This window comes from Neodiprion pinetum, chromosome 3 (assembly GCF_021155775.2).
Source record: "Neodiprion pinetum isolate iyNeoPine1 chromosome 3, iyNeoPine1.2, whole genome shotgun sequence".
NCBI lineage: Eukaryota > Metazoa > Arthropoda > Insecta > Hymenoptera > Diprionidae > Neodiprion > Neodiprion pinetum.
The window spans coordinates 29,651,969-29,679,485 of NC_060234.1; the positions used below are offsets into that span (position 1 = coordinate 29,651,969).

The 27,517-nt window shown below is 46.6% G+C and overlaps 1 protein-coding gene and 1 long non-coding RNA gene across 2 annotated transcripts in view; one reads left to right on the forward strand and one right to left on the reverse strand.

Moving 5' to 3' along the window:
- Nucleotides 1-17,650, forward strand: part of LOC124215427 (uncharacterized) — a 32,672-nt gene extending 15,022 nt beyond the window's left edge. The window contains exons 2-3 of the long non-coding RNA XR_011176718.1: nt 13,352-15,725; nt 17,341-17,650. This is a non-coding gene — a long non-coding RNA (uncharacterized lncRNA). The remainder of the gene's footprint in view (nt 1-13,351; nt 15,726-17,340) is intronic.
- The window catches only part of ft (cadherin-related tumor suppressor fat), an 88,683-nt gene extending 64,308 nt beyond the window's left edge, over nt 1-24,375 (reverse strand). The window contains exon 1 of the mRNA XM_046618700.2: nt 17,462-24,375. Within this exon, the coding sequence (XP_046474656.1) occupies nt 17,462-22,825 (5,364 nt within the window). The 5' untranslated portion in view covers nt 22,826-24,375. The remainder of the gene's footprint in view (nt 1-17,461) is intronic.
- Nucleotides 24,376-27,517: the final 3,142 nt, after the last annotated feature.

Below are 27,517 nucleotides of genomic sequence, written 5' to 3' on the forward strand. Positions count from 1 at the left end.
TAATCGAGAATAAATTGACGTACTTATAGTAGTTGAATTACGACTTGTTGCATTATTCAATCAAACTTGATTTACGATTAATTCATTTTAACACGCGGTCAAGATGGCAAAGAGAAAAAAAAACCTAGACGACGCATACCAATATTAGACAAACAGAAGTACCGAATGTTGTTTGAATGAAACGTTTTAGTGAGAAAACAAATTCATAACAACACGTTCTATCCACCACCGCAGCAATGTGTTAATTACATTTTCACGGAACGATTACTCGAGTCTATATCGTAAAACTATGTGTTGGGATATATAAATTACATTGTGAATTTGAATTGCCGGAGTCGAGGACGTACTGCTGTACCCGGACTAATGAATTTACTTTGGCATTAAGCCGTAACTTTCAGCTAATCGAAAGTGATGAGATTTTGAAATGTACCCAGGCTTCTGCGATTGGTTCGGAGTTATACGCTTAACGCATATGTGTAATCGATTGCATGTAAGTGTACGCGAGGAGTTTATTTCAAAACCAACGTCGACTATTTACCATTCATTGTCAGTAAATGTATACCGTGTGCGACTTTTATTTATAGTAATTGAAATGAGTTAATTGTAAATTTCTCGACCCTGAACGTGCGCATGTTAAAACGATATTTCCGCCGAACGGGTAAGCAAATTTGAGCGTGCCTTTTTAAACGATTCCCTTCCTTCATCTCTGTCGTGACGGTAACTTTTCAATTGCTTTCCTAGGTTTCAGTAAATTTATTTAAAGAAGTTCCTTCTCGACGATTGCAGAATTGAACAAAATTCAACGATAGGTTCGAAAAAGAGGGGTAAAAATGCAAAAATGTCTGTTTAGTGATATATATAATATATATATATATATATATATATATATATATATATTTATGTATATATAGATTAGGCACAGATTAACACATTATTTATACATTTTTTAAACTCTAACGAGTGCAGTAACTATTCTTCAGCAAACTTTTGACAGGTTTTCACATTCACTGGAAGTATTTTAAAGATTTATCGCTGATTCTGATCCTGCAGGATAGTCTGTTACAGCACACGAAGCAACAGAGCCTTTCGGCTTCAGTTTATAGCGATGCCTAACCGCTCATTATTGCCCTCTTTCAACCGTTGTTCTTCCACCGTGCGAAAATTCAAGCTGCTACCGTATAGCTTAGCTGCCCTACGTGCACTGGCTCAAACTTTTCCCATACACGGCCAATGTTTTTTCACAGTATATGTATACGCTCTGTACATCCGTAGTCATGAAGGTATAAAGTCGCTACCACTTGTCAGTTACCCAAGTAACTCCTACAGTACCACGACGTACATACATACAGATTAATATAAATAATTTTCACGAAGAAAATCCTGAAAATGTAAGTATTGCAATATAATAAATATCCACGGCAACGGAAGACCTCGTATGTGAATGTCAGTGGTTCTTGGCGAGTAATTTTTTTAATAGAAAAAGTTCCGATACAATATTCGTGGTATAAAATTTGCAACAGTCGCAACGCGGATGTGAAGAATAAAGTCTCATTTCATACTGGGATAAAAAATTACACATGTGTGTCAAGTACTTATGGTATACAGGATTGATCATTTTTTCGGTGCGTAATCCCTTGCAATGGGAGACAATTAAGCGAGACCGATGTGTTAGATATAACCGTGAACTAACATAAAGTGTCTCGAGATAAATCCGTATCGACTGGTTGCAGTAGCGGTGAGAAAGATTGTGTCAGAGCGCATAGGCTGCAGGTATGTGCCTGCGCATGTGTATCCGTATGCGCGCGTGTTTGTGTTGTAATATGCATACACGATTCATTCATGTCACCCCGATGTACGGCGTCTATCGACGAGACGTATACAGTGTCAGTATGATGGAATGGTTCCGTTTAAAGGTACAATTTAAAAATAAAAAGGGAAATAAAAATAAGAGAATAAGGTTGGTGGGGGGTGGGGGAGGGGGAGGGGAGAAAGAAGAGCGGAGAAACTTGGTCGGTGGAGCCACGCCCGGCCTGTCCTTTGGGCCCACGAGGCCCACGTAAGACCCCCGAAGCGGCCCACGAGGTATACGTACGCGGTAAGCCGTAATACATAATATTTTCGTTTGGAGATCTCCGCACAGAGATCAGTTTATGCTAATTTCCGCGCATGCGTCCCCATTTTAACCTTTATATCGAAGATGCGGTTGCGTGTTAGTCGCCGTCTGCCGCCCCAAAGCCCCGGATGATATGCACCGTCGTACGCGTAACATGCACGGGGCCCTCGCCGTTCCCGCGGGGCCCCAATCGTTATCGGCATGCTCTTATCTCTCATCCTCGCAAGAGAGCAAAGCAAGCTCTTCTGTAATTATCCCCCGTCCCGGTCTTTGGTCTGCGCTGACGTAAGAATTTGAATTTTTTACACGTATACAATACGGGACGATTTGATCCGTGCAGCGTGCACGAAACATGCACGCTTCGCGGCGCCGCATCGACGAAATCGCGCGATTCTTCTTATGGTATACCTTGCTAAGAATACGCGTTTATTATGTCTTATATACCTACCTGCCTACTTATCGACGTCTACGTAACACATGCTCTTGGGTCGCAGACTTAAACGCTGGCGTAGTTATGTACCGCGTTTAACTTATTGTATACCTATACCCGTGTACACGTTTCACGGAACCGCGTCCCTGAGACTTGTCGTAAATCGCGCGTGTACAATGGTCAACGTTGACAGATGTCCGTGATGTCTAGAAAAATGCTTAGCCCTGTGGAGAGAGTAGCGTCGTTACCTCGTTTTCCTCGCGGCTCGCGAAGAGTACCTCCGAAGCTCACGGAGATTTTCTTTCGCTGTTCTAACAGGAGGGATTCTCTGCAAAGGGATGGATAGGTTTTGTCCGGCGGGCGAAACGCGGAATACTCCCGTGCTTTATGCAGCCGCGTTTCGAACTTCTCTCTTCGTCTGACTAGTCACAACAACTGCGCACGCGGTGTAATGGGATGTCCAACGCCCTTTTGTTCAGTTTACGACGTAATAACTGGGAAACTTGCGCCTCTTGACCGGTAAGGCCGCCACCCTCGAGACAAAACGACAATCCTTTCTCACTCTTTTGAGCAGACACGTGATAGGTGCCGTGGGTACAAGGTATAACGCAAGATGCGAGACCGTACGGTACAGAAAAAATCGCTCGTCGAGGAAGATAGACCGACGTCGAGAGAATAATATGTCCAAGAGGCATATATACGTAAAAAATCAAAGTTTGCGCCGCCGCGACGGCGTCGAACCGTTCTCTCAGAGAGTATAGACATTTTTTTTCAAGACACCCCGTGTAGACAGCGCGAGCGCGGACGCGATCGAGATTCAGATCTTAAAACGCCTAAAGGGTCCTTTAGGGTGCGCTTCAACAGCGCTGAAACTCGGGGCACATTCCATCCTGCAATACATGTATATATTGTTCCGGTGCGCACCGCGTGCGCAACTGCCGATAATGTTTTACCCGGTTTTACGTGGACGGTATATGTACGTCAAAGATCATATTACGCTAACCGCGATACGATGCGTTAGTTCCGTCGTTAATATCCCTCGTATAATATACGCGTCAAATAGCGTCGTTTACTTCGTCGGAAACGTAAGCTACAGCTACCGCGTACGCATATTTTCACGTTAATCCTTTCGACGTCGCTGCGATCAAACTGCCACCTGGCGACAGAAGCAATGATAATCTCCGCGTCAGTCGTAATTAGTTATAATAGTCGCTTTTTTATCATGTTTTTTTTCTTCGTTCTTCTTTTTCTACTCCACGTTAACCTAACGTAACAAGATAAAAGCCCGATTACTACTGCGGAGTCCTTCGTGCTTTGATATGCGCATAATTTATCTCAAAATGATCAGCTGATTATGGGCGCCATATTGCCTAACGATGCGCCTTATACAGTAAAACCCTTGTTTGAAATTATTTGAAACCCGATTTGAATTGTTAATTTAATCGGAACTGAGGCCGAGATGTTCTCTAGTGGGTGAAAAATTTATTCAACATTGTGAAAAATTTATCATCGAATACGAACCTGTTTACAATTTATCACAATTGGGTTGTAATACCTGGCCGCGGAGCATTGATCCTCGCGAAATTTCCCCATGTATCGACCGACGTGAGCGTTTGGAGAATTTCATCCGATCGGTGGCTAAAATATAATACATGTATAATACGTGAACGAGTACTCGAAGGGTGCGGCGATCGGTCCACCGGACGGTCCGACGGACCCGTTGCCCGGCGGAGAGCTTGGCAGTCACTCAATGAATTATTGGCCATAATAGCAGTGGCAGCGACGTTGGGCCTCTTCTCTCGAGACTTGGGTCCACAGCTCGACTCTGGGCCGTCATACACACATTGAGGGCCCTTATTGTTGCTGTGCGCGCGCGTAGCAGGCCTATTTTTATTTTTCCTCTTTTCCTGTTCTTTTTTTTTTTAACCAAGTTTTTATTTAATCTGTTTTTTTTCTGGGTGATACACTTTTCTTTTTGTATATCAGAGAATTTTTAATACCGCGATGCAGCACCCCCCCCCCTCCCTTCCACTTTACATATATTCGAGGCTCCACGTCGATCAGAACAATCAGAGGATATGTTCAGGTTCTGTAGTATACAGGGAATTGAAACATACATACTCGTTTTTGTAGTTAGAGAGTGCGGATTTTTTTTCTGCAGATGTATTGACTAATGGAAAATAGGTTTAGGGTTTTACCTACGAGCCTCAACGAGGCTTATGGTATATTCTTTTTTTCGGAATGTCTGAGCTGAAAGGTTGTAAAGAACAAAATGAGGGCTGGATGGTTTTTTAATCCTTGGAATCACAGTATTTAAACAGAATTAGCGCGGTTAACAATAAGGCAGCTGAGAATCGCTCGCGGTACAGTTTCCAGCATGTCTGTCTATAGTCGTATACCTATACGAAAGTGGAATAACCGGGGAGGAAGTAAGAAAATAAAATGCTGAGAAGAACGAGCAAAAAGTCGAATGAAATGAAAAATGAAAGATGTGAATTATCCTCGGCGTCGATCGGCTCTGAAATCAACTGGATCCCCGTTGCTGGGGCCCGGAGAGCGACGACGGTGATGCCTGATGGCCTCCGTCGAGAGTCGGAGGACCGTGGCAGAACGCCTAGGGTGATTTCTTTCCTTTATTATAATCATTATTGTTGCTATTATTATTATATTATAATCGCAGCCCCCACGCTCTGCGCTTGTAGGTACGAGGAACGGCGTACGGGGGTTAGGCGAGGTGGGTACCACCTCCTATAAGCGCGGTGCAGCAGACATTATGCTAATCTGCATGCGGGGATGTGCGCCCGATAAGCCGCTTCGGTATATAAGGCCCTTCCTACCAGCGCGGTAAGGCCCAGGGGCCCCACGCCCTCAATCTCATGCACACGATACACCGTGCTTTACATTACATTACGCGTTCCCTTACAACCCGTCGTCGCCCCGGACATCTCGAGTGCTCTGAGAGCGTCTAGGCTCTCCAATATAAACCGAGTGAATGAGTGCCGAGATAGGAAGAGACGCACACCGTGTACCCACCTATACCTAATCCTACACTATCCTACCTTATACAATATCCTACCTTAGCGGCACGACTCGTAACCGATATTACAACCGACTTGCAGAAATTTGCGGACAGCGTCCCGGATTAAGAACAATGTGTTTCGCGCGGCGCGTCCGCGGAATGGGCGTATGCATATAAGTGGTAACCTCCAACACGATTAAGACGTCGTGGATACACCCGTCCAGAAAGTACTGCGCCGTATCGTGTTCCTACTTGCAACCAGTACTACTTATCTATCTATGGAAAAAGTTTCCAAGTATCGCGACGACGACGACGTGAACAATAAAATTTCTGTAAACGTATCTTAGTTTATCGTATTCACCTATGTAGTATGTGTGTCTATCTACCGCACCTCGGTACATTTACGTCCGGTCATCCTGCAGGATATTCCGTGGTCATGAAGTTACTCTACGGATTTCTAGTAACGCGGTGCGGGAATAGCGTATTACAGGTAATGCAAACGTCATGTCGCAGTTGGATGTTTTCAAGCTCGAAATCAACATGAGCGGTACGAGGCCAAACTGAACAGATTAAAATCTCAGTATTTCCATTCTGTCGTCAAAGGTTTGAAGTAGAACGATCGGGATTAGGACATTTTTTTTTCCCCGCTGAACCTGGAATTCCCGAGAGAGTAGTTGTTCAGGTTAAGCCGGACACCTTATATGGATAGGACATGCAGGGTGTGTGCCGAAGCACTAGGTATCCTTATTAGCTGAATAAATAACGACCTAGTAACGCTAATTCATATTTTTGTTGCGCGATATCCGACCCTCCGAAATCCCCCTGCAACCCCCTTGACGACTGGTTGGGATATCCCTGACCACCACGCCTCCTCTTCTCTCCGTATAACCGTGGTACCGTCACCATCGGACCTGATCCGAAGGAGGGAAAGCAAGAAGAGGAAGCTGAGTTGAGCGGAGAAACGAGGGAGAGGAGGAGAGGAAGACGGAAAGTGAGACGGAGAAAGAGAGAGAGCCTTTTTATCATCCATAGCTCACGACGGAAAGAGCCCCAGCTTCCATAAGTTAGGTCGAGTTTCAGAGTCTTTTCTCCCGGTGTGCAGACGGTAGATTACCCACACGCAAGTAGGCGCGCGTTTCACGTACCATCTGACACACGCACGCGACCGGACACACCCGCAAGAGAGCGCCGCGGGAGGGGGCCCAAATAATATTTCAAAATTAATGTCATGCCGGGCCCTCCAAAGGGGCCCACTGCACGGACCGTACCACCTTCCTACGTAAGATAAGGACCCCTGGTCCCTCGGAGGTGCGACGAAGAGGACGCCATCGGGCGCGGCATCGAGTCTGAGAGACCCGTCGCTCCTCGCGGAGGGCCCCCGGGACCCAGCGTCACGAGTCCAGGGGCCAGGCGCATTCCTGCGCAGGCGCAAACAAAGGACGACGCGCAAATTTCTCTCTTCTTTCCACTACCGACACTAATTCACTCGGACGTCTCTGATTCTCCGCTGCTCGAGAGACGCGGGCGCGCGCCTTCTTCTCTTAGTTTGTCGTAAGTAATAGCTCAAGATACATAGCCATGTACACCGCGTGTAGGTATATACTCGAGTCGTATGTAAACATGTATAACTTATGTACAGAATCCGGACGATATGGGCAGAGCTTCTAAAATCTAGCCTGGAATACTCGTCTTCCGGAACTACAGAAAATACCTTGACATTCTTTAGCCGCCTAATATGCACATGCCCCGGTTCGTGTATGCTCCCGTGGCGCTTTGTTGCGTGTCTTAGTAACAGTAGTTTTAGGAATTCTATCTCCCCGAATATATCTGAGCGAGAACCGATAATCTCAACGGTAATTGACGTGCGCAACCCTAAGTTTGTAATAGCGCGTCCCTGAAACGCTGAGGTAGATCATTTTAAAATTTAAAAATGCTCGCTCTTCCCGTATACGTCCATAAATTTATTTTCAACATATTATACCGCGAATTTATGGTGAACATTGAAGATCGAATGCACATGCGTCAATGTATGCACAGATTTCACACGAGTGAAATACGAACTGCTGCCAACCTATTTGACCAAATGTTTTCTAACCTCTTGGGTGATGTTCGTTATGCAGTTGACGAGCTAAGTTAACTCGTGTGAAATCTGTGCATGTGTAGACATACGCGCAATCGAGCTTTCCTGTTCACTATAAATTCATGGCATGGTTGTGTCTACGATATACACACAGGTATAAAACGATACTTTCGACAGTGGCTGAGTCAATATGTTGAATACAAAATCAACTTGACAAGCCACGTATGTAGATTTCGCACAGCGGGAAACACTGTTTAATTAAATGAAAAGAAGTTTATTTTTCAAAGGTTAAGATATGTTGTTTTTTTTTTCATTATTAATGAAACTTCGAAATCCAAGGAGATGGCGGTTATTCGAAGAGTCTTCAGTATTGATGCTTTTATATACATATTACTTTTTTTCTATCCTTAATCGGAGACCGAAACATCAGAGACGCGGATATAACGACAAAACTTGAAAAATGTGAAAAAAAAAACTACAAAAATGTTTCCTCTCCGCATGAAGTCCTCGGAAATAGTTCGTAGCGATAGATTAACTGAATTGTAAGCCATGGCTAACAAGCGCAAAGCGTGACCACCTGGTCATGCCTGATGCGAGGAGGCAAAGCTTTTTTTCGCCCTCCCGGCCAGCACAATTAGACTAGTTCACCGAAATCCATATCACGGATCATGGATAAATTTTTACCTGGAGAGTTTCTCACATGGGAATTTGGGAAATTGCCTCTATTTCATGGTAATTCGTTGCGGGGATATTCAAACAAGGTTCATAACTTCTGTATGAGAGGTGTATCATTAACTTGATCAGTTTAGCACCTTGTGCATACCTACAATCGCAACTATATAATACATACTATAACCATTAATTCCGAAGGAGAAAATCTACGATCGTATTTATCATTTTTCACACGCCTGTGATAATGTTTATTGAGGTATAATTTAAGTACCTCAACGCAGGTTTCATTTTCTGGATTCGAAACTGTCGTCCGGCAAACGTAGTTGCCACATTCGCGTTAAGGATCGAAGGGTTATGCAGACATCGGAGAGTCATTCTTATCACCAAGCTGGCGTGCAGGATTCATAGATACGAACACTTGACGCACCCTGTCGGAATGACGAGATGTAATATCGCGGAGCCTGCTGCACAGTGAAGACACAGAGTGACTTATTCTCCGGGTTGATAAATCAAGGAAGGACTCCCGAAGAGTGACAGTTCTTGGAAGATGTTCGGCGGGCGTCGTTGAAAAATATGTGGGGACTCGTGTTTGTCTAGGTCCTAAATAAATCTAATCCAAGCACAATATCGTTTGGAAGCTGTGCGGGCCTTAGTCGGGCCCCGTTTCAACCGGCGTGGCTGGCTCGAGAGTCCCGAGCCCCCCGCGTCGCCTAATTTATGCTGACTATATACGCAGGGTCCTCGCGTCTCTCTGTGTTACTGGGACATTGAAGAGACCCTCGGCTAGCCAAGGGAACGCTCAATGACTACGCTCCTCTCCACCCTGGACACACGCGCACACACACACGTGTATCCGGACCCGCCGTCTTCGGGAGAATATTTTTCGATGACTTGGGACTCACGGTTCAGGGGTCTCGAGAGCCCGCAGGAGTCGTCAGGAGTATAAGGAGCCCGGTGCAGGTCCGGCCGGGTTTCACCGCCACCGTTAAAGGCTCGAATTGAATCGAGCGGCGTGCCGCACAACGAGACTATTATTACCTACCTGCCTGCCTACCAACCTCTCGCGGTGGTGCAGATATGAACGTCATATGTAAATACAACGATGCGATCGTATACAAAACGCGTAATTGCGCCCGCTTGGGTATAACGTGAAAAAGGTGAGTTACACGCATACCTATACGTGTAAGTTTATACCTGCTGGTCGTACTTACAGGTCTCTCGTGCAAGTTTGTTACGAAATGTATGAGCAATAAAACGGGCTTGGAGGATGAGGAGGAAGAAGGAGCCTTTGACATTACCCGTGAAACTGTAGGCCTGCTATGTATGCATATACCGTGCCGCGTGTTTTAATGCGAGACCTTGCCCTCCCTGCACCGGTAACGAGTATAGGTAAGTCGAAGAGCTGCTACGGGAAATAATGATGATTACAACAAAACGACGACCGAGTCAACGAATGTCCCCGCTCTAGCCACAGACCGACTGGCGTATCGATTCTTGATTCGGTTCGTTGGTTACCTGCGGTTCTTGGTATTATACAATTGATTTATACGAGTCACGTGACGTTGCCCTTAACTCAAATAAACGTGATACAATTTACCTTCGCACCCCGCGCATTTCACAATCATGCATAACACGTTCAACTTTTCGCCCTTTTTTTTTTTTATTGTCCTTAATTTTCTATTCTGCATTCAATCTGACCGGTATGAACACGATACTCGCGTGAGTAGGTAGACACTTACTTTTGGCGGTCGATACGTCTTCTGGTGCATATGGGTCTTCGACCTAAGCCACTTGGAGGTTTAAAAGTCTGCCCTGCAGTATCGAATCGTTCGAAGATTTCAGGGCTTAAGGCGCGCTTACACTTATCTGGTTTATCGCTCCGTTCCCACCGCCCACAAACCGTTGACCAGCTTGCGCTCAGCCACAGTTCGATGGGTTTAGGGACCCGACCGGCCCACTTTTTCCGTGCCATTGCTAGATTCCGGTCAGCTCGCAGAGCGGTCGACTGTACCTAATAAAACGCTCGTGTTACCCGTGTGGTAGCGTACGCGGTGTAAGGTGTAAAGTGTAAAGCTCGATTGTTGTGTGTCGGAAAGTAGAGTGTTACCATCCGGAAGTCGGCACGATCGACCCCGCGGGCAACGAGTGTGGACGCACCCTTAAATGGGCCACATCGTGCATGGCATATTTTGTTGGTATGCGAGTCCCAACGTTGCTGCAGTGGGGCCGTTCGTATCTGCGGGTCATTAGCGGACGCAGGCTTCGGTCCCGCGAGATAAAAACTCGCCACGCTTTACTTTGCTCGGGACTTGAGGCCCGGGAATGGCCAGTATGCGAAGGTCAGCCGATTATGAGTAGATATGAACCGTCGGAGACCGTTCTCGGTTTCTCCGAAAATCTATCAAATCCGACGCTTTCCGGTCGCAAAGTAGACGGAACGAGAATTAAACAGAAATGAAACAACAAAGCAGATTCGAATGGCTTCGGCGCATTGAGGGAGAGCGGGATGTGAAAAATAGATCTGCGAAGAGTTTCATTTCAAGAACATTCAGCAATTCGTTGATCGACACGCTTGTGGTTTTTTCACCGTAGACATCATTATTACGTGTAAGAGAGCTTTCGAGGATTGATTAATTCGTGTTCTTAATTTCCAGCCAGCCGGGTAATTGAGTAAAAAAAACATTATTTACTTGTAGTGATACTTGTCTTTCCTGAGGCTACAGTGAAACAGCTGATGTTACATGGGGGAATAGAAGCGAGAGATTGGAGCGTAACGTGAAAATTGGGCCCTATCGCGAGGTAATTAAAAAAAATGTAATCCTCGAGTTGTACGTGCGGTATATTCTATTTGTGTGTATTTACATGTAGTATATAGTGTACGAGTAATGGTGCATAACGCAGGTTCACGTGTGCATGTACAAGCGCGCGGTCTACTGCCGATCGTTACGGCCAAGAAGCTAACAATGAAGACAAACTGTTGGAATAACGTCATAATTATTCCGAATAGGGCCCAATAAAGCAACCAGCCGGACAAACAAAATAGACAAAGTAGTCGGCCATTACGAGCCCATGTCCTTTTGGCCCCCCGCTGGCCCTGCAGGAATGCCTCCTCTATTATAAATATATCCACCTAGACTTCACGGACTATACCAGAGGCGTGGGACCACGAGATGAAATACCGAACGCCAATATGGCCGAGGGACTCTCGGGTATATATATATATATGTATATGTAATATATTTATATATATATATATATATATATATATATATATATATATATATGTGGTATATATATGGTATATATATATAATATATATGTATATACCACTTTCTTCACATCACATACGGAACTGGATGGGTTTAAATCGAACTTTGAGTCAAACCACTTGTGACAGAATTCAGTGTTTCATTATGTTTTATGAACATATATCTTATATAATACACCGTGAAATACGTGTTACATGTTTCTTAGGCAAGTTCATATAACGAGATACGTTGGATTGTTGGACGAAGACTATGCTAATAAAAATATAGCTACCTGCCGCTGTGCCGTCGTCTTATTCAGAAATACAGGTGAATATATGGGTGTATGTATCCATAGACAGTATAAAAATAGGTACCCATGTCAAGTTGAAAAATTATACTTCTCGAATAGTGGTAAGAGCTCGGAACGTTACTTTGTACTCCACTAGCTGAATATAAAATAGAAAATGCCGTTTTGTGCTGGTGCACTATTGTCAAATTGTCCCCGTGCCAAGTCATCTGAGCAGGGTAGAGGTATGCGGTAACGTGAATTCTTCAATGCTGACGAAAGTATATGGTGGAGAATTATCGTTGGAAGACGTGCCGGGCCGCGCCGATGCCAATACACCCAGCTGCATTGTGCGTGTACAGAAGACCGAAGGTGGACAGGTAAAGTCCTGCACAGGCGGGTAGGATGCAGGTTTCGTCTGTCGAAGAAGGCCCCATTCCCCGGCTTTGAAAGGGTGCGGGTGGTTGCACCCGGTAAAAAGGGGCTTTAAAAATGGAAATCGAATTTTAAGTTATCCATAGAATTGGGAAATCGTATATCACCAAAGAAAGATTCTTTGAAAATAAGATGAGGGTATAAGATGCCGGCCGGGAACGTAGGTAGGTCGGATGGTTTGCACCTAAAACGTTCGGTTGGCGCAGCGAATGATGACAATAGCCCAGCAGCACTCGAAGCTTGTTTTCTCTGGAGTAGACAGAATCCCATAGAAATTTCATTTCTCAGGGCAATGAAAATAGTTTACGCTTCGCTTGCCCACCGGGCCGCCGCATGGCAGCTGGAACGCCTACACCCAAGTGGCATGCGCTGTTCCTCTTGAAGGACACCCGATCAATCCGACCCTGCAAAAATCCGGCAATCGGTATTACAGCTGCGCATTGAAAAATGTAGGGACGTTTAGTTGCTACGTCGAAGCGGAGTTGACACTTCTTGTGCGGCATACGCGCGGAGCCCTTGACCGAAGACGGGGTCCGGCGGAGTCCTAAAAACCGGGCAGTCGCTCGAATATTTTTGTGATTTCAGCCGCGGAGCCCGCGAGTAATGGTTTGAATTTCATTCGAAAATGCCTTCTCATCGGGCCCACATCGCTCATACGTCGTTAGAACATACCTCGCGCGCGCAGACGCGACTTAGCCCTCCTCCGAAGCATCTTCCACTTCCATCTCCATCTCCATCTTCACCACCACCACCACCTTCACGACCACCTTTGCCATCCACCGCGACTCCGGGGCAGCGTTTAGCTTTTTACCTAAGAGCGACTACTCAACGATCCGCGATGGGTTTCTGCGCGACGGAGAATACAAACTGGCCAAATCTTCCTCCTCCATCTCGCCGGTATTCGACTTGTGAAATACATGCGCTCGTCCCTGTTCCAACTACGGACAAAACCGTTTGGCCAAATTCATTCTCTGCATGCATGAGTTTCCGTCGTGTCAGAGGAGGGGGATTTTGGCAGCGAGATATCGCTCGATGATCGACTGACGAATTGATTTCATTTTGTTCTAGATCCACTGCGGAGAATCAACGATTGTGGTCCTGGACGATTACGACGGAGTTATTTGGCGTCTGGACAAAACGAGCGAGCCTCCGTGGAACACATCGTGGCGTATCGAAGTCTGGGTCCGTCTTAAGGCATCGTCCAGTTTTTGGCTCGACCCCGCGAGACGCATTCCACCGCGAGGAAACCGGGGTCTTTGTGGCGTTGACCGTCATGACGATGATTCCAAGGCGTTCTTTTGACGTTGCAGGGAACAAGTATTGTCGGTACGAGGCGGGCTTGGAAAAGCTGCACTCCCCGCCGCTCGAAAGAATTTCACTTTTTCCTAACGAATTAGCCCGAGCGTACGCGGAATCCGGTCTTCGTCGAAGAGGTTATACCCTTACTCGCACCATACGTTGTCTCGGCGTCGCGACGACCACCGTCGTTGTTGCAATCATTAGGTTCGCTTTATCGTTGAAAAGATTTCTAATCTCCTCGAGAGTATTAATAATAAGGCTTATCGGTTGTTGAAAATCGCCACAGCTCTGCATTAGGCTCTCCAGTCAAGCGTGCAACGTGTATTTGCTTCGCAATTATCGAGACGGCATTATATACATATCCGTTTTCATTCCAGTAAAATTAATCTCGTCGGTACGCCCCTGCACTAATAATCCTTCAAATATACCACTCTCAATTGTCTCCAAGTTATTTGACGTAGATAAATACTTATATACACGTTGCACAAGTCGTTGTAATACCTACTCATATAGATACAGACAAGAATTCTCCCGGCGCACTCTTTCTTCACCCAGTTGGCGTAGGCTGGTTCGTACGTACACGCGTCATTACAGTAGTTGTGTGGTGTTTAGTTTCAAAGATCCTATCTCCCTGTATCTGCGTCTGAAACACGCGTAGAGTCACGGAGGCGGTTGCTACTGGAGGAAAGAACAAGAGAGAATATCGGACGCGTGAGACTGCACCAGGCGAACGTAGGCTAAATGTTTTTCACGGGAGCTGTGAAACCGAGATTAATAGACAGATTATTGATCATGGCGGAGTCTGATTTACCCATCCGTAGCCCTTATCGATGTTTCAGCAGTCGGATATTTACTCTCTCGATTATGTCTCAGAAGTGGCATGATGAGGTAATTGTGTAACATAGGTATATAATAACGAACGATTAATTGGTTATCATCTGACCGAAAACCGAGGTAAAAAATTTTGCACCACGACCCCCCGAAACCAACGAGCAATCTTCAACATCGATATTGTGAAGTTACGAACCAAATGACGGTTACTGAGACGAACGAAAAGATTCTCGGCGCGCGGAAGATACTGGACCGACCAAATCGAAGCAAAAACCTCCGGAGTGCAGTTGGCTCGCGAGTCACAGATCCCGAAGAGATCTAGAGAGAAAGAGAGGCCCGGGAAGAAAGAAAAAAGGAAGATGGACTGAGAGGGGAGGAGGATGCGGAGGAGGAGTGACTGGAACACCGAGCGAAGAGGGACTCTTTGGTGGCAGCGACGATCGCGGTGGCAGTCCTGGTAGTGGTAGATGACCAACAACTATACATCCGCCGTCCCAGCAGTCGTACGCGCTCATCCGAGATCAAGTTTTTCTCGAGTTCCGAACCTCGGAGCGAGCTGCACTTGAATCCAAGTTGGTTTCCTGGCACGCGGTTCGTCCTGTCGTTTATTTCCCCCTCGAAGCTTGCGTCCTCCCGTCCTACCAAGGGTCATTACTTTCTGTCATTGCCTTTAATTACATCAGGTTGCTGCCGCTTGTGGTGGTGGTGGTGGTGGCGGTCGCTGTTGTTGTTATGCAACGTGACCGCAGCTATAACGTTCCTTGCGGAATATCGGTACCCTACGGGGTCCGCGATCCAGGACTCGCCTTGTTGGTCCAGGAGGTATGACCCCACTTTCCTGTAAGGCTCCGTTTCTGAGGAGGCAAGCTGAGGGGGGGAATCCTGATCGACTGCTAGGTACTCCGATTAATCCAGTTCCAGCTCGATAAAATTCCCCGCGCGAGAGACAAGAGTGTGCCGATCGGCCCAGGGTTAGTTAATTAATCTCACTTAACGTATATACAGCGCTCTCAGTTCGCGCGCAATCAAACCTCGAGGGAGCCAGGGACGCGAGCACTGATTGCTGCAGCGCCAGCGCGACTCCTTTCGGAGGTAACGAGTGGGACCACCCAAACACCGAAATCATAGCGGGGACGGATTATCATCTGCGAAGAAGTATCGCGCCGCACGGTACCGCCTCGCGGTTCCAATGCTGTCCGGGTCAGGAGCCGCAAAACTGCTGTACAAAGCTAATATCTGCACTTACTTTACGCAGCACTTCACCTTCAGATGATTCCAACCTGAATCTGACAACCCGCTCTTACCGTCAGCTGTGAGTAATCAATTTTAGAACATCCCTTTAACGTACTTTTCATAATAGCCTATCGTCTGCAGAAAATGTCCAGCAGTCAATTTACGGCTATCATATCTACAAGACCTTTATTCAACTATTTTAATATCAACTTCAGAGCCAAAGTAAACTAGAAACAGAATCCGACTCTGAGACTGTTATCAACATTACATGGCTTGAAATTTATTCTCATTGCAATATTCATGATTATCGTAATTAGAAAACTACAAAGTCACTGCCCTCGATACATTTAAACTTTGCTCTATTTTTTTAGACTACTAAAAAAATTACGTGAACAAAATGAAATACTGTCAGTATTCAAATGATCTTCCTGGTGATGATCGAAATACATACAAAGTCATGTATGGGACTGTAGAGATATCTTTTCTCAAAATTCATAGACTCGAATAGAAAAAAGTTGAACGTGTGTCACAAAGTTATCCAGATAATGTATCCTACAGAGTCAGAGCTGAATAGTGTTGCCGCAAAGATAATGCGTACAGTGACATGGTTATGGGTAGCAGAATGAATTTTGTACCAGCATGCAGCCTTATGCAGCGGTAAGGTTACCGACCTGACGGCAGTATAAACAAAAAAGGGACAGAGAATCGGTTTTTGGATAATTCGAGGGTCTGCCGGCACCAAATACTTTCTGTCCATTTATGCAATTAGCACCTTTGCGCGAGTCGCGTATTTGTGTATACGAAGGATAAATATAAGGCTGAAGACCGGCACTATGTCGCGGAGCCGTAGAGCGATCTGTGACGCGGAGACGACAAGCCTGGCAAACACCGCACGGACCTCTAGATATTTCTGTTTTTTTTCCCGGAAGGACACGCAGAGACACGAAACGTTCTATAGACGATACGAGAGACCGTAGAGATCCTGTAGAGAGACCGAATGGTCTGGTCCAGGTAGCGAGCGTGTTCGGTGTTTGTGTTAATCGTACGAGTTAGCGGCAGATGATGACCGCCATAAAACCGCCTTAAACCTTATAATGGTCTTCCCTTCTCTTCGCTGTTACACGTACCTCTCCTTCTCTATTTCGCTCTCTCGACCGAATCCTCTAATGCGTGTATGTACCTACTTTCCTTTATTTTTTGATTTTTCTCGGGTCGTCGAGAATGACCAAAAAGGCTTTCTCCGCATGTTACTGCATGGTAAGATTTTGGGTTACGCACTAATTTCTCACTACTTTGTACTTTCAAACGATTCCATCGGTCGATCGTATGTATCGCGGAAATACCTATGTCTGTATAACTGCGTACACGTGGTCCGCATACACATATTTATTGGCGCCCCGTTACGCGCAAGCCTTGTGAGTCTTGGCAATTATTGCAGTTGGCTCAATTATACTGCCTGATGAAACTATTTATCCATGCCAGCCGAAGAGAACCGATCTTTGTCCAAGCGTGAAACGGAGTCGTCGAACTTGAGACTTTTCGCATCGCGTCCACTCTTATACACGTTCAAAGTACGTAAGTGTATGGTAATGCATGTGTCAACACCTACCACCTCACTAACTATGTCAGCTCTGGCGCTCGTCGGATGAATTTTCAGCTTCCAGGACTTGAAACGTGATTTTGTATCTTTTCAGATTTATGGCGTTACTAAGAGGAATTTTACTTACGCTATGTCCATCACATCGTGAGAAATTCATACCAATACGAGTTGAGACGAAAGGTTTTAGAGAACGGATACACGAGAAACTAACTCACCTTCAGAGCGGCAGTGCTCGATCGATTTCCTCCAACGGTTATGGCGTAAACTTCGATCTCGTACCAAGGAACTCCAGCTTCCCGGTCCAGCGCAGCAGCAGTCGACAGAATGCCACTCTTCGTGTCCACTTCGAATAACCTGTCTACCTGTGGACCACCACTTCCCGCGGTAACGTTTGTAACGTAATACTCTAGGTCACCGTTGGGCTTTGGACTACGCGCACTCACTTTTAGTATGGAAGCACCGGCAGCCTCATTTTCGTACACACTACCCTCAACTTGACCTTCATGTTCCCACACAGGCATTTCATCATCTTCAAAAGGTACAATCAGTGTCAAATAAGTCTCCGAGGACCTCCTCTCGGCCTGCACTGCCTCGTCAGTTGCTCGCACACCAACCTGATACTTCGAAGTGCGTTCAAAGTCATCCAATGATCTTGGAAGTCTCATGGTAAGTAGACCAGTGCTTCTGTGTACCCGAAAAATATCAGGATTAATCAGCCCAGACCGCAAAAGTTCATAGGTCACCAAACCGTTGGTACTGGAGTCCAAATCTCTGGCCAATAGCTGTACCACTGGAACTTCTTTACCTGGTTGATAATTTGGGCTACCCTTGTAGGGTAGAAGGGCCGCTGACATGCTTACGAAAACCGGCGCATTGTCATTTACATCCTCGACTATGACAGTGACTAACTTCTCTGCAGACAGTTGCGCCGGGATCGGCTGTGCTCTGTCAGTGGCAACTACCACGAGTTTGAAGGTATCAATTTCTTCTCGGTCGATTTGTAGCAACGTGTGGATCACACCGGTGGATGGATTAATGCCAAAACGGCGTACCTGATCTTCGGGATCTTGACTGGCAATGGCGTAGCTTACCAGTCCATTTTCACCAGAATCCGGATCTTCAGCGGTCACTGTGACGATTGGCGTGTGAACGGGAATACCCTCTCTGATCTGACGAACGATAGCGGTGTTTGGAAACGCGGGAGGGTTATCGTTTGTATCGACGACGATAACCCTCAGCGTCGTCACTGAAGTTAATCTAGGGTGACCTCCGTCGCTACATGACACGTTCAACGAGTAGTTATCCAGCTCTTCGTAGTCCAGCGGTTTTCTCAAGTAGAGCGCGCCGGTCAAAGGATCGATGTGAAAGGCGTCTCTCCGATTACCAGCTGCGATTGCAAAGGTTAATTCGCTGTTTGCACCCAAATCCACATCTTCAGCCTTGAATCTCACTAGTTCCGTATTTACTGGCGTTGTTTCTAAAACGGAGATCTGAGACTTAGTGTCAACAAACTTTGGCGTGTTGTCATTTTCATCTAGTACTTCAATGTGGACTAGCACACTTGAAGAAAGATGAATCTCCAGTCCCGCATCGTGTGCCACGACCGTTAAAGCATAAGTATCGATTGTCTCGCGATCCAATTCGCGAGCTAAAGATATTAGTCCGGTAGCTTCGTCAATGCTGAAGTACTCTCGCTGGTCCCCAACTTCCAAGGAGTAAAAGACGTCACCGTTGAGACCTTCGTCAGCGTCGCTGGTATAAACCCTCAAGAGTTGGGTACTGATCGCGGCACCTTCACTCACCTGTACTTTATATGGAATTCTCTGAAACTGGGGAGCATTGTCATTTACGTCGGTCACGTAGATGGTAACCTTAACTTTGTCTCGTAGGCGATTTACTCCGTTGTCGGTAACCGTGGCTTCCAAAGTAACGAAACTGACGCCGGTATTTGCAACGAGTGATTCTCTGTCAAAAACGTGGAGCGATTTTATAAACCCATTCCGAGGGTCGACGATGAAGTCTTGCTGTGTCGGAGGTAAGGAAAATGTCAACTCGGCATTTCTTCCAACATCACGGTCGGTCGCAAGCAATTTGCCAACGAATGTATCAGGCGGTTCGTTCTCACGGATACGGAATATGAAACTTGAATTTGTGAACTGTGGAGCGTTATCGTTTTCGTCGATAATGTGCACGACGACCGGGACCACCGAACTTCTTGGTGGACTGCCCTGATCACTTGCAGTTACCTCGAGAGCGTAGTAATCCTGTTCTTCACGATCCAACGCGCTTTTTACGTAAAGTTGCCCGTCTGGAAATATACCAAATCGACCCTCCGAGTTCCCCTCGGTAACGCTGTACAAAACGCGACCGTTCCGGCCTAAATCCACATCCGATGCTACGAGGGCAAAGAACCTCTCATTTACCGGTGTCGATTCCAAAAGGGACGTTTCGTAGCTCGTCAGCTCAAAAACCGGTGTATGATCATTGACGTCCTCGATGGTCACTCGAACCTGGTGCTGCGCTGACAGAGGGGGACTTCCGGAGTCAGTAGCGGTCACCTCAATTTGTAGAACAGTTCCTGGGGGAGCTCTGATTGGCTTGTCAAGATATATGATACCCGAGTTCAACGCCACTCGAAATTGACCACCAGGATTTTGGGTTAGGGTGTATGTCACTCTGGAGTTCGCGCCAGCATCCCTGTCTCTTGCTCGTGCTAAACGCACTTCCTGACCAACAGCCGCGTTCTCCTTGAGCATGACCTCGTCACCTCGTTCGCCTTTCGGGAACCTCGGCGGGTTATCGTTTACATCCAAAACCGTCACGTTGACGTAAGTCTGTGCATGCGCAAGGCCAGCTCTAGCAGCTACCTGCAGACTGTAATAAGCGATTTTTTCTCTGTCGATGTAGCCCACCGTACTGATGGTCCCTGTATTTTCATTGATCTTGAAGCTGCCTCCAACGTCTCCGTAGACTATGGAATATCTAACCTCAGCTGTTTTGTACCTGGCGACTTGGACGGAGCCCACCTCTCGCCCAATACCAGAAGGCATTTCGCTACACTCACCTCTGTCCTCGAATATCCTGAACTCGTACCCGCTGTAAGTTTGAAATTCAAGTTGTTCTAGGTCCTTTTCTTGGAGAACCTCAACGACAGCGTCTTTCATCGCTCTTTTGTCACCTGTGTCCCTAGCTGATATGGTGAGCTCATACAGAGTCTTGCGAGCAGCTCTCAAGGATCCCTGAAGAGTTACGTCACCAGAACGTTCGTCCACCATAAAAAGACCTTCTCCACCCGACTCTATGGAGTATCTAACCTGAGCATTTTCTCTCGCATCAGCATCCGTCGCCGTTACTCTTCCGATAAACGTACCACCGGACGCGTCTTCTGGTACTGGGAACAAATACCGTTGAGGATAAAAGATCGGTGCATTGTCATTCACGTCTTCCAATGTCAGGAGAACCGTGGCTGTCGAGGACTGTGGCGGAGTTCCCTGGTCTCTTGCGATGACTAGGATCTCGTACTTTGCTACCATTTCTCGGTCCAGGAAAATCTTAGTAGTCAGCTGACCGGTCAGGGCGTCCAGAGCAAAGGTCTTCGGGTAATCTCGCGGCACACTCGGGTGGAGGCTGTAGGCTACACTTCCGTTAGTACCCTGGTCGTTATCGACCGCTGTGAGGGTTGCCACCAGGCTTTGAGGCGGGGTATTTTCGAGAAGAGTGACATTGACAACTGGCTCGGAGAATCTCGGTACCTCGTCGTTTTCATCTAGAACGGTGACCCTGAGATTGGTGGAGGCGAACTTTGGGTTCGGTCCTCCATCCCTAGCGGATACGCACAACTCTACGCTGCCCTGGATTTCTCGGTCGAGGGTTGCTTTCGTCGTTACCAAACCGGTATCCTGATCAATTGCGAACCACTCTTGATCGTTACCCGATTCGAAGCCGTAATAGATCCTTGCATTCAAACCGGAATCCGCGTCTGTAGCCGATATACTTGCGACAAAACTTCCCGGGGGTGATAATTCTGACAATACAGCCGAGTATTCGCTCTGCTGAAATACTGGCTCGTGGTCATTAACGTCGTTCACGCGGATGACGAGATAGGCGGTAGCTGATCTGGGTGGCGATCCCTTGTCTGTGGCTACTATGGTCAAATTGTACTTCGGTATTTCCTCTCTATCCAGCCTCCCGTTTACCCGAACAATATCGAAACTCTGCGTGTTGTCCAGACGAAAGTGACCCAGTTCATTGCCCGCCCGGATCTCGACTCTGGTCTCGCCGTTCAGACCCTCGTCGTTATCGATTACCGCCACGGCCGCGACTATCGAGTCCTTCACGGCATTTTCATCGACGGTAGCGAAGCCTGCAGTGGACGGAAAGTAGCTGAAATTTATCTGGGGATCGTGGTCATTTGCATCGAGTAGATTAACGGTGACGTAGGTTCTTCCATCTTGTCGGGGCGAGCCGTGATCCCTGGCGAAGACCGTGATTACGCAACTCTTCGGGCAACTCCCGCCAGGTCGAGTCAGGTTACAGCTCTGCTGGGGACAGTCAAGGGGTTCCGTTGTTGCTATTGCCCCGGTTTCCGGGTCTATAGTAAATTGTCTTTCCGTGTCAGGCAGGTAATAAGTTAATTTCGAATTATCGCCTAAATCTTTGTCCGTTGCGTGAACCATCAGCACCGGACTTCCGGCAGGAGCGCTTTCGTTCAAAGTCACCACGTAGTCGCCCTGCTGGAAGATTGGCGGGTTGTCATTGACGTCCAGAACGGTCACGTTCACTTGAAGGTAACCCAGTCTCGGCGGTCTTCCCCGATCCCTGGCGCAAACGTTCAGCGAGTAAAACTCCACCTGTTCTCGGTCGAGCTTCCCGGTTGTTTCGAGATGAAGGTAGGACGTTTCGCCGGTCGGATTCGCGGTAACGACGAGACGAAACTTGCCATCGCTGTTTCCGTCGACGATCGAATAATCGTCCGCGACTCCATTTTCCGGTGTATCTTTGTCCGTAGCAGCATCCAGAAGTAGCCTGGTATTCGCTGCTGCCGATTCAGAAAAACTAACAGCAATCCCTGGCTCCGGAAACTCGGGATCGTTGTCGTTCACGTCGAGGATCGAGATCCTTACCTCGATCGGGTAGGTCGGCTGGCTCGACAGGACAACGAGATCGTATCTGTCGCTGCTAAGAGCTTCCCTGTCGAGGACTCTCGCCGTCCTGATCTCCCCCGTTTCGGGATCCAGCGTGAACTCCTGGGGAGGCTCGTTGAATCTGTAGGTGAAATCGGGCTTGACGGGTATCGATCCGACCAGCGTACCCGTCGGTTCACCTTCGCTGACCTTGAGCTTGACTCGCGTCTCAGCTGCTCTACTCTGCATCGCCTGCATGCCCATCATGCCGGTACCGTCCTGCGGTAGCATCGGCGACCTCCTTGGATTAAGACGGATAACCTTTTGTGTCGAGCTAGACGCGATGTAACGAGACGCGTAATTCTCGATACCTCGCGCCCTGCAGGCGCCATGTTTACCCGTCCACAAAAGCCCTAGCGCCAACGCTAGGACGAACAGTCTGATTGACGAGTTCATCTCTTAACCCCTAAAACCCGCACCGCTTCTACGACAAACACTGCGCAGTGTCTTTTCCACGCTCTGCACAAATCCAGCACGATACTACCTGTCGCACTTCATTGTCACCGAGTATCGGTCTCTCATTGTTTATCAGTATCGCACGTATCCACTGTCACGTTAGCGGCATTGTCACCATTAGAAAACTCACACACGCCTGTTAAAAGATGATTATCAATTTACCGCGAACGATTCCTCTTTTCGAACGATCAACATTGTTCCCACTTTTTATTATTGTGTTATAGATAATCTATTTCATCATCGGAATACCGCGCTCGGTCAAGCATACTGGCGTGGACGCTGGTCTTTTTATATAGGTATACAAGTTTTAAAATTCAAGTAAACACGGAACAAGAATTCCCCAGGGAGTGGGGGCACTGACCGACCGGCAACGAGGCCAGCCGCACCTCACGCGCGTCTTCTGCTACGGAACGCCAGTCCGATACCCTTCTTTCACTTTTTACTCTTGAACTAATGTTTTCGAAATTATAAGACCTGAAACGATTCGCGGTATTCTCTCGCGGAACATTATTTTTATTCCGAAAATCAATCACTCAGTCCACAAACTCGCAATTTTACTAGAGTCATTCTGACCTACGGTATTTTGAATTGCTCCTGTAGCTTTCCAAAGTTTTCGCGAGTAATTCAATTTCAGAGTGGGAACAAAACTTATAACCGCATTTACCGGAACCAAGACAACTGTAACATTATTTAGCGAGTTACAACTTTAATCGAGATTAATTACGTCGTTTAACGTACGAATGTGTTTTTGATACAGATAATGATGGTATCAGTAGTGGGATCATATTGTAATTTACCGTCAGACCAATCGACATTGAACTTCGGACATGTATGGGTGATTAGAGATATTCTCCTTAATCATCTGCCTCCAAAGCGCAACCCGTTAAAAAGAATAAATCCCGCTCGCATCCAATTTTCAGTACAACATTCCGTAAACGACTTGGAAATTTTTTGATGGAACTGATGGAATTTACAAAACCGAGTGTTGTTAATTGACCACCACGCACCGAAAACTTAACTCTTAATATTCACTCGATATATGATCAATTGCATAGTTTTAGCGATCACCAAATAATGTAGGCCGAAGCCTCGCACTATTCCGATAATAAGGGCACACGTGACTCCGTGATTAAGAACTGGCACAAAAATCCTGTGGTTTTGAGCAATCGTTGATAATATCCGACACTTGGAATCACTGATCTGCACTGCACACGTCAGAGTATAAATATGTGAAACGAATGAAATGTTTCTTTCACTCTAATCTCGTTTTTTTATTATATTTTGTCGCGCGTACGCGCTGTGTTATCGAAAAACGATCGACGGTCCCGGAGATTATATCGAGCCTCGCGATGGTGAACCGTGGTGTCGGTTTATGCTCAGGGCTCGTCGACTCGCGTTGTCCCGTGTCCGTTTAAGAAAGGCGACATTTTTTGACACGTGAAACGTGGGACCGGCAATGTGGACCTTGACGAAATCACCTTTCTTGGGGACTGACCCGACTCGACTGGCGGTCCCAGGCCGCTGCCACAGAGCATTCTTCGTCGAGGTGTATTCCCTCCTTGTTGGCAAAGGCGGGACCGAGGTAAGGCCGTCTCCGTCACTCCGGGACCCACTCCCCCCTTCCACTCTTCTGCCGAGATACCTTTTGCCCTCGAGGAGCGAGCAATGCGGAGGCTCAGGTATTCAAGATGGCCGCCATCGTCGCCGCCGCCGCGCGCCGGGCTGAACAGGCAGATAGAAGGAGAGAGAAGGAGGGAAGAAAGAAGTAGAAAGGGGCAGGACGAGGAGTAAGAGAGAAGGAGGAGACAGAGGGAGGGAGGGAGAAAGTGAGACGGTGAACGAGAGATGAATAATGCGTGGGGGGAGGGGTTGGTGGCGGGAGGGGAGGGGGTCTCGGAACCTCTCTCTCCCTCCCAGATATCTCTTTTCCTTTTTCCTCTTTCTGCCTTCAAGACTTGAGACGCGGTCCAGCACCAGCACCAGCATCCACGCGGGCCTAGCCGCTCCCGCTCCCGCGACCCGTTACTACAATCAACCCGCTCTAGTGTTCGTCCGATCTTCGCTCTACACTCCACTTCACCATTTGTATGTACCTACGAGTCGCAGCATGCCTCTCTGTCCTACCAGAGGTTGGATCTGGCTACTCTTCCCTGTAGCCAGGTTTGTCTACACTAAATTCACTCGCACTCCGCTGCAACAGTGGTGTAAGACTAGACGGACACCGGGAAGTGACCCTCGATACCGCGAAATTCGCTGATTACTTAAATTCCAGTACCTACACCTACATCTTATACCTGCTATACGTGTAGGACGAGACCGCACGCACTGACCGTGTTCACAAATTTTTTTAAATATTCGTCATCAAGGATAGAAACTAATGCGAAAAATTTGGATCCAATTATTTAAACCCACGTAATATACAACGAGGGTGTCCTGAACGCCAAACCGTCGGAAAAGCATCGATTCGTCGAAATACAAAAGAAACATGGACTGGTGGAAAAACTTTACCAAGTTATTGAATAAAGCTGACGACGTGCGAAACGACAGTCACGAGTAATTAGTCATCGGGTAATGACACCTGCCTAGGACTCGAACCGGAACTAGTGTTTAATCTTTTGCAAAACTTGATTAAATGAAAGTGAATTTCTGGTTATTGCAAATCCTAGTGGAAACTCACCCCGCCTCTGTCTCCCGGCCGACTCGACCTTCCAAAAATATATAGTTCTATGGATAACGAGCGAGACACACGCCACATAATTAACTCGACCGTAAAAAATAGCTGCAAACATTCTGCACTTGCAATAATTTAGTAGAAATTACTTGCTGTCGGAGAGCGAAACGAATGAAACAATTGGTCCGTTTTTCATATTCGCAATCAGATTGGCCTATGAAGTCGAATATATTGAATTTGTGAGATAACATCGATATACATATGCGATACAGAGTTCTATTACGGTAGATGCCCGAGTAGTGTGTAACTTGGGAGGCGCGAAGGTGCAACCTGCAAGGTGTTGCCGCGCACGTCTTTGCAATTAGATTAATCTTAATTAATGGCACGGGGTTATCGGCAAGAATCTTTGCGCTTCGGGGATAAGGTATAAGGTGTAGAAGGCTATAAGGTGCACCGTGTACCGCGTAGGTATATGCTTATAGTTGAGTCGTGCGTACATAACGCGTGGTCATAGTGCGTACGGTGAGCTTAACTAATATTTAGACAGCGAACGCGCGCGCCTGTTACGCTACCGATTGCCTTTTGCCTGCATAATATTGACAATGTAAAGCCTTTGTTACACCGCTTCGGCCGGAAAGTTGTGCCTCGAATTTAGTCCTTTCAACTCTTTGAATCCAAATGGTATACATACACTCTTAACTCCGGTCTATATGATGGCACCGCAGCCCCGTCAGCTCGAATACGTACTCCGCCGTACAACACAAACACGGGCTTAAAAAATTGCGCAAACTTGTTTGAATAATTTATTCAATCGCCTTATTATCTTTCTTATGTATACAGGTATATATACTTGTAGTTTTATTTTTTTTTTGGGGGTATTTCTTTTTTTGTTCCTCCAGCTTTTTTATCTCTTTGAAAATCAGGAATCTGCTTGGTAATTAGACGTAGTCCGTCCACGCGTGTATATACGAAGTGTCTATAACTCGGCGGCGCTTCTCATTCCCCCACAAATGTAAAATGTTGATCGTTGATACGAAGTCATTGCGCTGGGGGGATAAAATTCTCCTTCTTTCTTTTTCATCTATCTTACCCAGCATAGGTATATATACCTGTATCCAGGCGTAGCTTGCGTCTGTCTCCGTTGGGAAAATTTAACCGAAATTTATCGTCACATTTGTTTCGCTCGAGTCAACGTGTCCAGACTAACTTCTATGCGCATACATACATGCATGTATATGCTTCAATTTAAAATTATGTTTGAATATATATTCATGATAGGAGACGGTGACTACACGATGCAGGTTATTCGATTGACACGATAAGATCCGTAATTTACAAAATATATACCCACGAGAGAATATGGTAAAAAGAAACATATGGGATATGAGAAAAACCAGATGAAAAAAACATTATTATTATAACCCATACGGAAAATACAACACTCTACATGTATACGCACGTATGCATGTTTCTCCGTGCAATGCACATAGGCGTACACGCGTCGAGTCATCGAAGTCTCCTGCGCAAGCGATGTCGCCGCGTCGATTGGTAGTTGATGTCACCTGCAGCATCAGCATCAGCGGCAGCCAGCAGCCCGCAAGAGAGATGCTCGTACTGTGGAGAGCGGCGCGCGCCTCCCGCATCGACTGCAAAGCTGGAGGTCCAGGGGGATGGGGAAAAAAACTTTCACCGATTTGTAGACACAAGATCGTTCAACGAATTCATTGACTTTGCGCGATCTTCGTAGTTTTCGGACATCGATGTGAGTGAGTTTGGCTGATTCGAGGTATTACGTGTATTGACGTACGTAGCACTATTCCGGAAAGCCGACACACGTATCACTGGATTTTAGTTATACCAAATAGAATTTTGTAGCTCGGGATAGAAAAAAAACAAAACAAATTAACGGATAAATTATGATTAATTTTACACAGTCTTATACCTCATTCTTTTAAACGAGG